The following is a 17,701-nucleotide window of genomic DNA, read 5'->3' on the forward strand; positions in this document are numbered from 1 at the left end:
CAACAAATCAATTATCAGGATCTTACCTTCATGCCATCTTTAAAGTTTATGGCCTCATACCAATCTTGAAGAGCAATGGTTGCCCCACGCACCATTTCACTGACAAAATAACGTGTGTCCTGTTGAAAAGCGAGAACAAAGCAAAAAAAAATTTTTTTAATAAAAATCAAACCAGTTGGAAGGATTCTAATTATGTTCATTCAAAATTATATTTCAAGTGAGGGATTTAAGGAAAATTGTAAAAGATTGCACTAGTCTTATTGAGCCATAAAATAGAAAGATCAGAGGTTTATCCCAGATGCTGTAGAGTCGATGAATCTGTTACAATTACCTGCTACCATTTAGATACGACTATTTATTTTAGTCATTCCAAAGAGGGCTCATTTGCAAGCTGTTTTTTTTTTGTACAAAAATAAAATGTATTTTAGCATAAATTAATTTGTGATACCGATAGTAATGTGGACATTCCTTGGAAACAATATTCAATAAAATTTTGTCAAGAGTCTAAATACAGTCTCCTTTCGTGATATTATGTTCTTGTTTAACCTCTCTTTTTGGGAATATTGCTGAGAGCTTTGTGAAATTCAAATGATAAGACAGAAATAAAAGATATTTTCAACTATCATGGGCTCTTTGATGAAGACTAAATTCAAGATTAAATCTATGTTCATCCGAATATGTTGGGATTAGAATCGACCAAATGACGACAAGAGATGTTTCTGATAACATTGTTTAGTTTTATTGATGAGAAAAAATAAAAATAAAAATATCAGTATGTGTGTCCAAATGGGGTTTAAATCTAGTATCTTCCGTTCCAAAGTTCAAGGACAACATTTGTAAGTAAACAAGACCTTTTCATTTTTTCTTGCAATTTTCTATATGTTTTGACAGATACTTATAATAATTTACAATAGTTTTTAAAACAGATTTAAAAAAACAATGGTTAACTAAGGTGAAAGGTTATTAAGATATGATGTAAATGTCATACTGGGGTCTGACAATGTAGTAAGAGGGACCACATGGGTGAAGCTGAGATCTCCAACTCGGCAGAAAATGCAGCGTAGTATGTGTCAGGTTCAAACTCCACATGTTGAGTCATTTCCCTGGTATTCAGATTCATGCCTGAATTTAAATAAATAACAGAAATAACATTCAGGAGAAAGAGAATGATAATAATAATAATAATAATAATAATAATAATAATAATAATAATAATAATAATAATAATAACAATAATAATAATATTAATATAATAATAATAATAATAATAATAATAATAATAATAATAATAATAATAATAATAATAATAATAATAATAATAATAATTGCATTAGCAGGAAATTGCTTGTAAAAACAAAAGCAATGAAAAAAGATGATGATGATTGCATGATTGAATATAGTACAATAAGACCTGGAAATTGGGAACCTCTTCAATCGAGAAACCCAGCAAACCAGGACGAAATTCAAAGCAATGGAATATTTCTATATAATTTACCCTTCTAATTTGGACAAGGTCAATGGCTAATTGGGACACATTTGTCTCAGCCTGACATTCATTTTGCGATTTTATTGCAACTTTTCCTCTGCCTCCAAATACCATATAAAAAATACAAATAGAGCAGGGACACCAAATCAAAATTTGTCCCTAGACTACAAATAGACAGCCAGATCAAACAATGTGTACAAAGGGTGAATTGTTGGAGGTTCTGAGTCACTGTCCCAGAGATAAAAATAGTCTTATGCACATACAGTCAAATTCAAAATGTGTTGGACTATGCGTTGACAAAAGTCTGAGCTTGCATCAGTCTTTTGTCTCATTCGGTCTGACACTGGCCTCACAAGTAAAGATTTAGGGACAGGGCTAATGGTTTGTATGAAAAATCGATGATGCATTATTTTCATAAAGGTGTTCAGAACTACAAATATTCAGTTGACATCCCTTTGGATGTATCTAGTTACTGCCAAAGTTATTAGAATAAATCATGGGGACTACAAATTTACAAATGCAAATCTATGACATTATTGTGATTTTCATCGACTTGATCAGATGAACAGTGTGTAAACTGCAGTTTTTTATGTCAAACACCAAAAACTATAATTCACTTAATAGTCCATTGAATGTGATACATAATTTTGAAGATTTGTTTACAAAGATGTACAACAGAAGAAAACAATAAAAAGGGACATGTTTTTGCATTTTAAAAATATATATACCTGCGATCAAAATAAAGTATATACATTTAAAATCGTCGTTACTTTTTTATCCGTTGGCGTAGGCTAATGATTTTCCACTGAGTTGTTTACCATTAGCCTTTCTGTGTAACGATAGTTGATGTTTTTGTTTTTGACCTGAAATTCGCTCGACACGTCGCGAACGTGCTAAAATGACCTTTTAGCCCCTTCCTGGACAGCAAGTGTGTAGATTAATTTTTTTGCCATCCGTGTCTTCTTGAAACATTTTCAGGGCAGGAAAACAGAATGCAAAATATCATCCATTAATCTACGCAATGTCATGACTTAGTTAAGAACAACATGCACATGGTCATCTTCAAGCTGGACAGTCTGTGACCATTGCCGCAAGAATGCTGAATATCACAAGGAGAACTGTATATTCGTTAGTGGATCGACTTGAAATGACACAAAAGGTAAGGGACTAACGAATATAAAGTTCTCCTTGTGATATTAAGCATTCTTGTGACAATGGTCACAGACTGTCCAGCTTGAAGATGACCAATGGCATGTGCATGTTTTCTTAACTAAGTCGTGACATTGTGTACATTAATGGATGGTATTTTGCATTGTGTTTTCCTGCCTTGAAAATGTTTCAAGAAGAGACGGTTGGCAAAAAAATTAATCTGCACACTTCCTGTCCAGAGTAAGAGGCTAAAAGGTCATTTTAGCATGTGCGCGACGTAGTGAACGAATTTCAGGTCAAAAACAAAAACATCAAATATCAGTACACAGAAAGGCTAATGGTAAACAACTCAGTGGAAAATCATTAACCTACGTCAACGTATAAAAAAGTAATGACGATTTTAAATGTGTATACTTTCTTTGGATTGCTAGTATATATTTTCTTAAAAACCCCAAACACAGTCTCTCTCTTAAATGAAACAACAAAAAGATGGATGGTAATTCTAAAGAAAAGACCAATTTTGTTTCATAGCTATACATCAAGAGAGAGTGCCTTGACATGACAGCAGAGATTTATCTCAATAAGGCTTGTGGGAAAACTGGGATCTTTACTTTCCCAGCAAATCGGGAATGTCCAAGCTAATAATGAATCAAACTTGATCAGCAAAATCAATCAATGAGAAAAAGAAAAAATGGTATAATAATATTAAGATGATATTACCTTGCATATCACTTAACAGATCCAACCAAAGAGCTAGCAAAGTGGAATTTTCCAAAAGCGATGAGCAATGGCTCGGTGGGACAACACATTGATGAGATCGCTAACAGCAGGCCAGTAGCAGTGCTCCTTCATTATCTCGTCTTCACAGTTTACAACACAATGAAAGTTTGATTCCATTTCAGGATCTGCAAAATTTCAACCAAAAAAATAAATTTCGTTTCAAAGAAACATGAATTCCTCTTATGGAGAGTGAAATGATAAAAAAGAGCATACTTGCTCCAAACTGACAATGAATAATAATGCTAATAACGATCATACAATGATAATAATACTAATAATAATAATACTAATAATAATAATAATAATAATAATAATAATAATAATAATAATGATGATGATGATGACGATGATGATGATGGCAAAAGAAATTGATTAATTTGGACTAATTAAAAAAAACAAAAACAAAACAAAAGCAAACAAAAAAACAAAGCACAGTTGTTCTTACAAATGTCTAAACATGTCCTCATGCCTACAATGTTCATGTAACATTAATGAAGAGACAGTAACTTGACTTGCTAATTTCTTGAATAAGTTGTCTGCTTGTCTGCTCAGTGTAATAATTTTGAGCTAACTTTTGGATAGGACACTGGTCAACAACAAAATACTTTCTGCAATATCAAATTTAGAAATAGCTACCCATTCACAACTGGATGGAAAGAAGGACCGGAGAAAAATCGCAGTTTTATGTGGATTCAAATGAAGGTCTGCTTATATGAAGGTCAGAATGCTCTAACTTCTGAGCCCCCCCCCCCCCCCCCCCCCCCCCCTTGCCCAATTCATCTGGCATTCTCTTTCAAAATAGTGAATGATGAGGAATGGCTTTCAATTTATAAAAATCTTCACTGAACGAACAAAAAAAATATTTTAAAAAGCAACAAAAATTGAAAATGAACATTTATTGGAAAGATAAACACTTTTTATTACCTTCAAGAGAACTTGCAACACGGATCCCCATGATCATGTCGGCTAGACTAAGAATAATAATGAGGAGAAGGTTGTAATTCTCTGTCAAGAACACTGCCAAGTCCCTGTTGCTAAAGAGCTGCACGCTGATGTGGACCACTCGATTTGCCACCATAGATCTGTCCCTTGCTACCATTAACACCACTGAGATACGAGAATAATGCTTGACAAATGCAACAGCAAAGGCCTCCTGTTTTTAAAGAAAGATATATAAGCTGATGTAATTCAACATTTGTATACTTTTAGATTTTATTATATGGATTGAGAGAAATCATAAAAATTACTTCATCTATGTTATATAATCTTATGATGAAATCTATCAGCATCAATTTATAGAGAGAATTGCTCATTGATAATTACTTCAACTGATAATTCTATGTAATAAAAATGATGATGATAATGATAATTGTAATGAGGATGATGATAATGATAATTAATATTAATATTATTGTTATTATTCGCAATATCAGTATTATCTTTACTATTATCATTATCAACCTACTGCTACTACTACTCCTACCACCACTACTACTACTACTACTACTACTACTACTACTACTACTACTACTACTACTACTACTACTACTACTACTACTATCACTACTACTACAACTACTACTGTTTGTTTCTAATCATCAATATAAAAACTGTCTTACCTTATAGAGATCATCAGGTAGAAGGCCTAACAAAAAAGTGACCAACTGTTGAGGAAATTCGTACCTTAAAACCCAGAACACAAGTTCTTCAATGATAGTGGTATAATTCAATTCTTGAGACATTCCTGGAAGATCTAAATGACAGAAATATAAAAATCTCATACAGTGCAGCACGGATATCTCAAAATCATGGAAATCTCAAATACTTCTCAATTCCTCTCTTTAATCCCTCTATCTTCCTGGTAAGGCTAACACGGAAATCTCAAACAATCTGGACATTCATTATTGCATTTTTTAATATAACTTTTTCCCTATTGTTTGTATTGAACAGAAATGAAAGCTGTCATCACTCTCCGGATGGCATTAAGTGTGTTAGTTAATGTGTCACACATGCGTTTGTGTGGAGTGAGTGTGTATGAGTGTGAATAACTGGAGGGAGGTAGGAGGGGTGTATGAAGCATGTTTGACGAGCGATTTTAGCATGCAATGCCTTACTCTAACTTTTATGTGTACCACAACCAGTGGGAGACTAGGGGGGCAGTGATGGCCTGAGGATGTTGCTGTTACATATTAAAATAAAACAAACTGTTGAGGGTGAGGTGAGGAGTGATATAGCACATGAAAAGTAGAACCTTATTCTATCTCTGAATGAGACAAGACCCACTAAACGTGACATCATTATAATGGGACCATACGAGAACCACCCACGTTTATAACCCTCACATTCTTTGTAAAATACTCAACACAAAAATCTCAAAAATACAGGCCTGGTCCCCACTTGTTGAAGATTTCCGTGCTGCATTATAATTGTAAAAAAATGTCATACTCATGCAAAACCAACAAAAAATACAAGCAATTAAAATGTTAATCTTACATCATCCATGACCAATTTAGGAAACTACTAAACTCTCCTTTCCTTCCCAACTACTGATTTTCTCATATTAAAAATCAGTTTATTTGTTATTCAATTTATTAGTAAAAGATATTTCAAGACTATACCTAAACTTCAAGGGACCAAAAAAAAAAGTTTTGACATAAAATCTTAAAGAGCATATAACTGCATACCTTTGTATTTGTCAAAATTGGATGGGTAAGGAATGCAGTCATTTTTGAGCTGTTGAAGAAAGACTTGATAGTTTTTCACTTCCACTGAATTATCTTTATCAGAGCTGGGTTCTGAGAGAAAAAAAATTAATAATGAAATACTCATGGGTCAAAATGAAGACTTTTAAAAAATAACCATGAATCTTGAATCTTGTTATAACATAAACAACACACATCTTTTATTCTAATTTATAATTCATATAATGTAAATTTTCATATCTAAATAACAAATTTTGATACTCAATGTCTTTTAGATGAAAAGGTGAATAATAGACTTATAAAAAAGTATGTATGTTGATGTTTAAATTTTTAACTAATGAAACATACAAAAAGTATCTAATAAAAACAAATTATTCTGAAATTAGAAAGTTACGACTTCCTTACCTGTTGACTTGGTATAGTGTGCAGGGTTAGTGAGTGCTTCAGCCATGACTCGTCTCATTACAGCCCCCATGTCACTCAGAGATTGCATCAAGTTGAGAAATTGCTCCATTTCACTTATGCTAAGTGAAAATGTTGTACAACCCATTCGCACTTAGAAATAAAATTGTTTTAAAAAAAGGAAAACAATAAAACTACTTTGAATCTAAAACAAGTCAAACGGTAGTCTAGGAATGATTAAATCTATGATTTTTAGTTTATTCTAGTTTTTATAGTGTGACATTCTCAGTAACAATTGTTTGTTATCCTATCATTACAATGCTAGTTTACTTAAGAATACTCTACATTGGTTTTCATATCAACTCAACATCAAATTATTGTTGATTCATCCACTCCAATGAATTTTTATAAACATTAACTTTCGATAAATTTCATAAAAAGTAAATTACAAAAACTAAAAATTACTCTGATAAAAATATTGAATTAGCTCTCTATCAAACTTGACAATGTTGGCACTTGTTTTACCTTGCATGACAAATTGGTCTCGTAAGTGGTATAGAAGTCGGAGAAAAAGGCGTGGCATCATTTCCTTTGCAACAGTAATCAATTCTAATGGAGCCTCAGGTGTTGATTTATTATCACGGTTCTCTCCGTGATGGGGACAAAACCTTAAATTAAATACAAGACAACAAACAAAAACAATTAATAATACATTTTTTATAACTATGACGATTAATAATAATAATAATAACAATAATAATAATAATAATGATAACAACAACAACAACAAAAGCAACAACAATGATGATGATGAAGATGATAATGTTCTAATAATAGTAATAAAATGATAGTAATAATGATTTTTTTTAAATAAATAAAAAATGAAATAATAATAATAATAATAATAATAATAATAATAATAATAATAATAATAATAATAATAATAATAATAATAATAATAATAATAATAATAATAATAATAATAATAAAATAATCATTATTATTATTAGCAGCACCTAAGTGTCCGGTGTCTTGGCACAAGAAAAAATTGGCATAGGCAAAAAGGCCATTTATACAAAATTGGCAAATAGAGCACAATGAATAATATGAACATCATATAGTGTACTTTCAGAGGTGAACCTTGGTCAAAGTGCTTTACAACATATCATTTATTCCCAAAACAAGCTATATAGAAACAAATTTCTATTTTATGCAGTTCAAGTCACCAAAGAATTGGTCATTTTTATGTCAACAATCTTACAATATACGTCACCACCTATAGCTATCAGGGACTCGTTGTAGGTACAAACCAATCTTCATGCTCATACATTATTCTTTAGAAGAAAATAATTTGAATCTCGGAGAAAGATCATAAAGATCTAATATTTATCTATTTATTCTTATTTATTATTTGCTATAACTCCTTTGTACTCTGAGTAATATGCAGAATATTTCCGACAATAAAGAAATTTTTAAATTGAATTGAACTGAATTAGAAAAAAACAAACAACAATAAAAATGACTGTAAAAAAAAGTATGAACAGAGCTTCAATAAAAAAACAATAATTAGTAAAGGAAGAGGTGGAAGGCACTGCATAGTTTGGTAGTGTCTGGATGGGTTTTTGCAATTGTCAAATTATTATTTTGTCTTTTTTTTTTTTTTTTTCAGGTGCAATTTTCTCACCATGCAGTTTTTAAAATCATTGTTTTCTACCTGTTTTTTTTTTTCAATTCTCAACTGATTGCCTTCAAAATGTGTGTGAAAAATAATTAATTAAACCCAAACTTTGTCAAAAGCACTTTTAAGATATATTTTATAGTTTTGTAAAATTTTGTATTTCTTTTTACTTTATATTTTTGCAATATCTCCAAACAGTATTTTCAAAATTTTATGAGAAAAAAAAGTTACTTGTAAAACTAAAACTTCCTCTGACAAAACTTGAAATAAATAAAGAAAAATTTTTTAAAAATTACCCTTCAGGCTTCATAACATTTGCATCTCCGCAGTCACAAGCACCCCCTGCCTGACTGCGAAACATGTTATAATCATGGCCCTCATGGTTTCCCATTTGAAAGCAGTCAGAGCAAATAGACATGCATTGTGAGATGCCACATGTTCGACAACGATAAGCTACGAAGTTTGCAGTCCACACAAGACCGCACATCACTGAACTGTCATGATCTCGAACTGAAAGAGACAAAAAAAAAAGTATTTTTACTAAGAAAACCACATTTAATGTCTAAAAATTGGTAGAAAAAAATATGCCATACAATTTTACCCTGAGTTGTCAGTCTACTCTATTCTAACAATGATAAGGCATGGTAATTTCATTAATCAGTGACCAACTGGACAACAAAACTCTGGTCCTAGCATTAAGTCCTTGGGTAAAGCAGTTTACATATTTTACTCCTTTCAACTCAATTGTGAATAAATACTAAACTGTAGGCGGTAATGTAATGGATGTTATATTATTACAAGTACAATAAGGTGACTTGTACTGTATGAAATGGACATTTGAGTCCATATGATTTTCTGAAGGATTAAATGAAGCATCGTGAAATGCATTGAAAATGATGAATCCAAAACAATGTGCTAAAATGTTCTTTTTATTCCCTCTCTGCTTTACTCTGCAAAGCAATACAAATTTGTCAACAAAAGAGAATGATTTGTATGTGAACTAAAAGACTGATAAAAAGTTGATGTTAAAGTTAAAGCAATGAAAATTGAAAAGTAGAAAGGACTGGAGTAAGCATTTTCTGTGATTTGGATAACTAAAGCAACATGGTTATATTTCTATTGCCCCCTGTTTACTGTTGATATCTTCTCTACAACATCAACTTCTTGAAATATACTTTCCCTGAAATCCAACATGGGATTCTTGACTGCTTTTATTGTATCCATCTTGACAATTTGGAGGAATATGATCACAAAGCGAAAAAAGGTGATGTATCCCACATCATTTGGACAGACCATATGTCCAATTAAGAGGCTTACGGAAGAGTTGTCCCTTAACAGAGCTACATGAATCCCTCTTGTCTATAGTCAAAAGAAGAAAATTGTCTTGGTGCTCACACTACTATGTTATGATGATCGACCCAATCAGCAAATTGGCAAAAACCATTATGCAAGAGCCTTTGGAGGGAGACAGAAGGAAAGGACGGCAAACAAAGTGCTGGATAGATAATGCAAAAGAATGGACAAGGATGGGTAGGCCCACACTAATGAGGAAAGCTGAGGACAGATCTAGATGGAGGGCCCTTTCTGCAAGGTCATCTCTCTCATGTCTCCTCTATGACCACCTCAGTCACAAGAATTCTCAGACGGCTTACCCATTTGGCCACGCTAACCACTTGAATGTCTTATTGATTATATATACAATATAGAGTGTGACTCTACCGTATGAGCTATCCACGATCCCCAAAAAAGATAGTCTCTAACTCTAGTCCTTATTAGAGCCTCTATCTTCCCGACTACTTGAGATTGCGGGTCCCAACACACACAACCTCTGCGAAGTTAGTTGGCAAAAAGAAAATGAGAAAGAGAATTGCTGGTTAACTAACTTCGCGGAGGTTGTGTGTGTTGGACCAGTGATCTCAAGTAGTCGGGAAAAGAGAGGCTCTAATAATGACTAGGGTTAGAGACAATCTTTTTTTTTTTTTTGATCGTGGTTAGCTCATACAGTCGAGCCACACTCTCCCCGGCCAGGCGGAGTTGTCGTACCAGTAAGGTCGCGGGTTCAAACCCCCATCACCACCGCGAAATTTTCATTCTCTATTGCCTTCTGGCACTTTCCTACTCACTTCATCTCTTGTTGATATCAACATAAGTGCCTGCTCCACTCACTTTTCTGAATTATTATATAGTAACTTACTATCCCTCAACTGATTTGTTGTTTAAGTAATTTTATACTTTTATTGCTATTACTATTTGATTAACTTTACTATTTCTATGTGTACAGAGAACGTTTTAAAATTTTCACTTCTCGAAAGTTAATAACTGTTAAACAGAGCGGAGTTTTAAAAAAGCGTCTGTGTATAATCAGAAGGTAAACGTTTGCCAATAGCCATTAGGCTATTGGCAAACGTTTGCGAATAGCCTACAGGCTATCATCAGTAGGCTATTGGCAAACGTTTGCGAAAAGAGACACTCCGCTTCATTCAAATAGCCCCAAGCAAGATTTATGAGCACTTGATTTAACTTGCATCTTACACGTACAGTAAAGTATGGCAATACTATAGTATATACTATGAGTTGAAAAGTAGATAGGCTAACGGCTAACAAACAAACCTTTCTTCGAGAATTCCTCGAAAGTCAGTCCTCCTGCAATTATCCATTTACATGTTTCCAAATTCTCAAAATCATCAATTGGCCTCTGGGGGTCGAGTATATGGTCCAAGTAGTCATTTAGAGGTTTCACATTATTTGCTTTTGAACTCTCTTCTTTCAAATATAACGCAACGGCTCTTTTTTCTCGACGTAAAACACTATTGAGAACTGGACTATGAACAACAGGGGCCTCGGAAGATGTCGAGGAGATTGTTGATATAGAGGATGTGGAAGGATTCCCAAAAGGATTATTCGAAGCCATTGTCCTCTGTATCAGTTATATCTCTCTTTTTACATACAATACGTATCTCGGAAATGGAGATTTCACATCATGCTGTTACTGTTACTCCCTAGCCCTCTATCTAAAATCTTTTTGACTGTGCCTATTCCCAGATTTATCAACAAATGGTTAACAACACCGGAAATGACAAAATCCAAGTTCACAAACAAGAGCTCTCTATACATTTAGGGTAATACTAGTAGGTAGACTTGCGGAGAGATTTTCTTCGAAGTGTGAAGCGTGACCAACTTGCACTGGTCAGTCTAGTCACAAAACTCACAGCTTTGGCTTTCCTTCTTATTGCAATTACGGTCGACCTCCAAGAATAATTGTTGTATGTGATGATTCATAATTCTTTAAAATATGATTGTCAAATGAGATTTCGATTGTGTTTGTCGATCTTTTAAAATCATTTAAATTCCTCTATATAATAACTTAATCAAAAATAATAGAATATAAGGAGCTTTTGTACTTCGAGAACAATGTGATCTAATCCAATAAAATTTAAGTCTTTTGATTTGCATATTTTAAGGGTCAATAATAACATTTCGATTTTTATCTCTTGATTTCTTACATTATTAGCGCCTGTTACATAATATTATAGACAATAAAGAGTAATGGGGATTTCTCAGTGGCAATGGTTGGTGCATGTCTATCGCAGACCGAGAAATACTGACAAGGAAGGCTCTGCGGGGAGACCTGGAGAGGGACCTAAAGCAGATCAGATAGAGAGATAGCAGCTGATAGGACCAGGTGGAGAACCCTTGGATCGCCTCAAGTGCCAGCAGGCCTGGAGAGAGTTTGAGTGGGTGAGCTAGTGAGTAATGAAACTGAGGCATGACCATGACTGAGGCAATTACTGACCCACCCCCCCCCAACCCCTGGGGTATCGGTATCCTGATGCTGCTGGTGAATAGTATCAATGCTCGTCTATTATATTCTCGTTGATGGGTTCTGCAAGTACATATTGCAATGTTTGTTTGGGTATTTGATCAAGCGTTATACAGTTTTATCTAGTCATTGTCAGAAGACGTTCAGGACACCCCGTGTTGAGGATTACGTCCGGAAAGGATATGTTATTCACATAGCTGCATAGTGTAAAAATGAACATAATAGCATCGAAAATATTTATTTAAAAAACCATAATACTTGGCTAACAGACTATTCAATGCCATTCACCTGACTAGTGACTCGATAGATAAGATCTTTACACCTGTTTATCCGGATTTACATTAATCCACTTCGGACGTAATTACAAGACTTAGTTCCGACAATTCCTGCTTTATCATAATAATATGGTTATCCCCATTCCACAGTGCCCAATTCGAATTCCACGGTGATCCATACTTTTTAATTTATTCATCTATCACTTTTATTGGGTTTTTTTTTAGGGGGTTCTTTTGTTTTTAATGTTGTTAAATGTTTTGTTTTTGTTTCTCATCGTTGTTATAAATAACAATGTGAAGTCGAATGTAAGCTTCAATTTAATAAATGAAAACAGACAATGTAGACTTTTTGGATTTCCCCGTTATCGTTTCGCCTTGGATATGTCTTAATTTCCTTCCACAAATAACCCCCCCCCCCCAATCAATTGATTCTTTTCTTACCGACAATGGGCCCCACTTGTCACGTAGTGCCCGGGAAAAACCAATCGATCTCGAAATTTTGCTGCGCTAACAAGATTCTAAGACAGAGGAAGACAGTGGCGCAGTTTCAAACAAGGAGTTGGATTGGTTTACGCGCACTTATTTGCAGGTCTGATAACCGAACAAAACTATGGGCTTGTATTAATTAACACTGTTGTAATGGACAATATTATACGTTATTTCTAGAGTATATTTCCATGACAACGATGAGCCCATAACAATTTGGGTTGTTAGACCTACCAAAAAAAGTACACCTCAGAGTCAGAGCGAGCCCAAAGAGCATTCCAGAGAGACCACCCACAAATCTCAATATATGAATTCTCTCTCTCTCTCTCTCTCTCTCTCTCTCTCTCTCTCTCTCTCTCTCTCTCTCTCTCTCTCTCCTCCCTCCCCGCCATTTAAATAAATAAACAAAAAAATAAACAAAATTTAAAAAAAGGAAACGAGAATAAAACAACACAATGCTGTGCCCATGGTACGTCAAAAAATATATAAAACAACAAACACAATCTAACACCCCCCTCCCCCGCCCCCACCTCCCCCCCAAATCAAAAACACAAATCATAAACTACCATAACACACCACCAACAAATTGCTTTATTGCAGACACGAGCAGTATAAACTAAAAGGCATAACTATGTTAAAAGATCAAGCTTCGATTTAAGCGGCTTGCGTAATAATCCCTTAAATTAGCGAATGAGTGTGAGGTAAGCGGCTAGCGTACCTTGAACTTAAATTAGTGAATGAGTATGTGGTAAGTGGCCAGCGTCCCTTAAGATTAGTGAATGAGTGTGGTAAGTGGCCAGCGTCCCTTAAGATTAGTGAATGAGTGTGAGGTAAGTGGCTAGGGTCCTTTAAAATTGGTGAATGAGTGTGAGGGTCTGATCATGACTCATAACGAAATAAACTGTTTACTGTACGTATACGTTTTGTGTATTGGTATACGTTTTGTGTATTTAGCAGCACCGGTGGAGAATTCGCATTATTTGCGGGGAAATAAAGGCTATTACAAATAATTATTATACTACTGTATTCTGGAATTTAACATAGATCGAGACTAATCTTTTGAATCATCAAATATCAAATCCGGCCCAGTCTGTAGGTGCGTGCAAATGAATCTGGCAACAAGGCGGCCAGATGACAATTCACAACATCAAATGACCCATAGTTAGGCGCCAGCAGATTTTATAAACAATAATTTGAGTAAAGGGTGATGTAATCCCCATTATTTAATTTACATGTTTACAATTTCCTCTCTAAGGAATAGTCTTATAATGTTGAGATTTATGTGCTCGTTGGCAAAACTTTAACATGGCCTGTAAGAAACAATTTGACCCCAACCCTTATTTTTATTTAAAAATAGATTCCTGACTTGTCATCTGACTCGGGTCATATGGAACAGCAGTACATTATATACTGGATCCCGACGACTGGTGCTCGAAACCAAATGTACATTTCATATTTTCATTTATCGTTACATCGCGCTCAGTGCACTTCATACTCCATAATTCCCCATGCACATCGCCGTAACTAAATTTCCACATTTGACAGTATACTATAAGTCGACTTTTAAAAGTAATAACACTTTTGCAATGTGTAAGTAACTGCATATAGATAGAATGCGCTTGGCCAAGGAGTTCACAACATTGCCATCCGGAAGTATAACGGACCAACACACAAACTCGGTGTAACCATGAACTTTTATAGTCTGGTTAATACAGTTTAGTGAGAACAATTCACAAACGCGGATGGCAAAAACAATAACAAAGGCCTGAGTGACGTCATCTGCATACTATCTATAGCCAGGACTTAATTCGCACCTGAGTCGAGTGCTTTAATGGGGTGAAGTGGCTCGTCTCAGAACGGGCATTATTATGTACCACCCATCCTGCCATCGACTACTCTCAATATCGCTTGACTTTGTTTCACAGCATAGAGCATGCCTCGGACGTTGGCGGGCATAATATGAATATTGCAATAAATACAATGTCCATAAAAACGAATGTTAAGTTTGGCGTAATGTAACAGTCAGACCTGACAACACAATACTTTTCGGTTGCACAAATTCATTGCCGTGACAATGTATCACATACGCTTCTCGAAGTAGGATTATTTATTTATAATCAGTCATCATATCAACTTACAACCACCCCTGCTCCACATACCTTTCAATGGATCCCAAATCGGCATGCAATCACAGGGTTGATCAATTCCATCTGATGTTGGCAAAAATATAGGATGATTGTTTTGTTTTTATAATCTTCAAGTCACTTTGCGCAAAGTGGAAAAAAAAAGTCTTTGGGCAATTAAAAGAGGACTAAATACAGTACCATTACTTATAATAAATGGTTAGTCTGCTTCAGCTCCCGAGTTTTCGACACGTTTTGAACAATTAAATTACTTTATTATTATTATTTTGGTATACAGGTAAAAGCAACACGTGTGGCACAGCAAATCATTTAATTAAGACATGGGTCGGCACAGCCATTAGTGCTGTGGCAGATGTCTGATGCTTCTAAGCCTTAACTACCTTGAGTATATGCCTGCCGGACCGGGAAACCTTCCCTGTTTGTGAGGACTGGTCACAGTGGTTTGAAAAAGACAGAAAGCAACCCTGGAAAATGACGTGGGATAGAAGACACAGCAAAAGTGAGATCCAGCCCACCAGACAAAGATAGAGAGAAGGAGATGTTTGTTTTGTTGTTTTTATATGTTTTACTGCGCTTAAGCGACACTTTCATAGAAAATGGGACAGTTTAAACATTCTAGATTTCCGACTGAAAGCACACGAAAAAAAGTAAGACTAAGGGGAATAGTTCAAATAGGGAACAGATGCATCTTCCATGAACATAGTCATAGTGCAATTAGTTTGAGATCACCTTAAACTACACTTTCATTCAGAATAAATATAGGTATGGATATATATATATATATATATATATATATATATATATATATATATATATATATATATATATATATATGAACAACATTACATAAGAGAAAGAGAGATGATTTACACGGAAAAAAGAATCACCTCCGAAAAATAACACAATACGCTTAGCTAATTTACTCATAACATCCGCCAGCCGGATATAACATACCAACACACAAAACTATGTGTAAGCTTGAACGTTTATAGTCTGATTGGTAGAATGTAGTGAGAATTATCCAAATGGCAGACGAAAGACAATAACAAAACTGAGTGACGTCAATTTCGTTCTCTCTATACATTTGACTGATTCCCTCTTAGCCAAGCACTTTGGAAAGGGTCCAGACTAAATCAAGTTCCAAGACATCATTCCAAGACACAGAGAGAAATCAACTCAGAAAACAGATATAGCGGGATAGAAGATAGTAAGTGACCTGCCCACCATGTGAGGTCAAAGACCCCGCCTAGGGGATAGAGAGAGAGAGAGAGAGAGAGAGAGAGAGAGAGAGAGAGAGAGAGATAGATAGATAGATAGATAGATAGAGAGAGAGAGAGAGAGAGAGAGAGAGAGAGAGATCTTGCGTTACACCTTCAAAGGACACGGTTGACCGAAAATGAGTGGTTGTGTAACACCAAAAGCCATATGGCTTGGACCACGGTTTCGTATGAAATGTTTACGTCACTGTCTCAACGCTCATGAATTAATTAGTAAGGCTGGACTCGTAATCTAAAAACGAAATTTGTGTTTTAAATTATTTTGAATCAAACGAGTACATCAACGTTTTCGTCTCATTGAGATGTAAAAAAAAATATAAAAATCAAGAAAATCAGCCGATAAATAAACAAGTTGCTTTAAAAAGCTAAAATATACAAATGCAATTTTTAAAATCAAATTTATTCGTAAAACAGTTGGTTTTCAAACGATTTTTCTGAAATAGAGACCAATGTTCCTCATTTTTCAAGCTTATTTCAGCAAGGTGAATTTCAAATTCCTCACAACTATATTTTTTACTTTTAGATTTTAGCCATTAGGCACATGACCCTTCAACGATTAGTCGTCCTCACATGTCAACAAATGTCAACTATGCATTGCGTCTTCGCTGAAGCATTAGAAGACGGTCATGGGATAGTTTTTAAAATCAAATTTATTCGTAAGCAGTTGGTTTTCAACCGATTTTTTCTGAAATAAGAACCACTGTTCTTCTTTTTTTCAAGCTGATTTCAGCAATGTGACTTTCAAATTCCTCAGAACTATATTTTTTACTTTTAGATTTTAGCTATTAAGCCTACTCAAAAAGGTGTTACACTTTTTGCATACAATACATGGAAGGCGAGCAGAGTCTTTGTTTCGGCCGGCCGGTTAGAGAGCCTGTGATCGGTCGAAGACTTCGGACGCTCGACTCACAATTCTACACGAAAAAAGACGGTGGCGGTAGATCAAAGAAGGTAGCATTTTTATTTACCAAACATTTTTCTTGGTACTAAATTAACAAAGTAATAATTTCGCATCAGAAAAAAAATAACTCGGAAGTTCCTATCTCTCTATTACAATAAAATTGATACCACAAATGACAAAATCGGCCCACAAATAAGGGATTTATAAATTATTCATAATAATTTTTTAAGTTACACTATCTAATTGTCATCAAAGTCATTTTTTAAATCTCCAAAGTCGTCATTTTTGTCCGATTTTTACCAAAGTGCAATGTCAACGATTTACACCTGCGAATAAAAAAAAAAGAGAATCAAATTGCAATGTCTGCAATATATTTTATTATTGTCGCAAAATGATAAATAGTAAAGCACAATTATTCCTAACCGTTTTCATCTTCTAACGTGAAAGGAAGGCTCTCCATCTTCGTTCTGAATTGTTGTGACGAGAGAACGGGAAAGAAAATTTGATCACGTGATCGTTCGTATAACTTGACGAGTGCAATCGTTAACTTGGTAATGTCTTATGGCGAGAAGCATGACTAAGCCAGACAACGAATATGACC

At 34.6% G+C, this 17,701-nt stretch overlaps 2 protein-coding genes across 27 annotated transcripts in view; both read right to left on the minus strand.

The window, feature by feature from the left end:
* LOC144965237 (tropomyosin-2) overlaps positions 1–17,701 on the minus strand; it is a 68,693-nt gene that overhangs the window by 25,832 nt on the left and 25,160 nt on the right. The gene's annotated exons all lie outside the window — the stretch shown is intronic.
* LOC144965236 (E3 ubiquitin-protein ligase Ubr3-like) lies at positions 989–11,257 on the minus strand. Its single transcript, XM_078900346.1, has 9 exons — positions 10,808–11,257; positions 8,494–8,707; positions 7,045–7,187; positions 6,523–6,672; positions 6,100–6,210; positions 5,035–5,168; positions 4,340–4,568; positions 3,356–3,540; positions 989–1,122 (listed from the first exon to the last, which is right to left on the minus strand). Exons 1-8 carry the CDS (start codon positions 11,106–11,108, stop codon positions 3,389–3,391), a joined length of 1,434 nt encoding a protein of 477 aa, XP_078756472.1. The 5' UTR covers positions 11,109–11,257; the 3' UTR covers positions 989–1,122; positions 3,356–3,388.

Source organism: Berghia stephanieae, chromosome 2 (assembly GCF_034508935.2).
Source record: "Berghia stephanieae isolate SIO BIC M18660-M18661 chromosome 2, UCSD_Bste_1.3, whole genome shotgun sequence".
Classification (NCBI taxonomy): domain Eukaryota; kingdom Metazoa; phylum Mollusca; class Gastropoda; order Nudibranchia; family Aeolidiidae; genus Berghia; species Berghia stephanieae.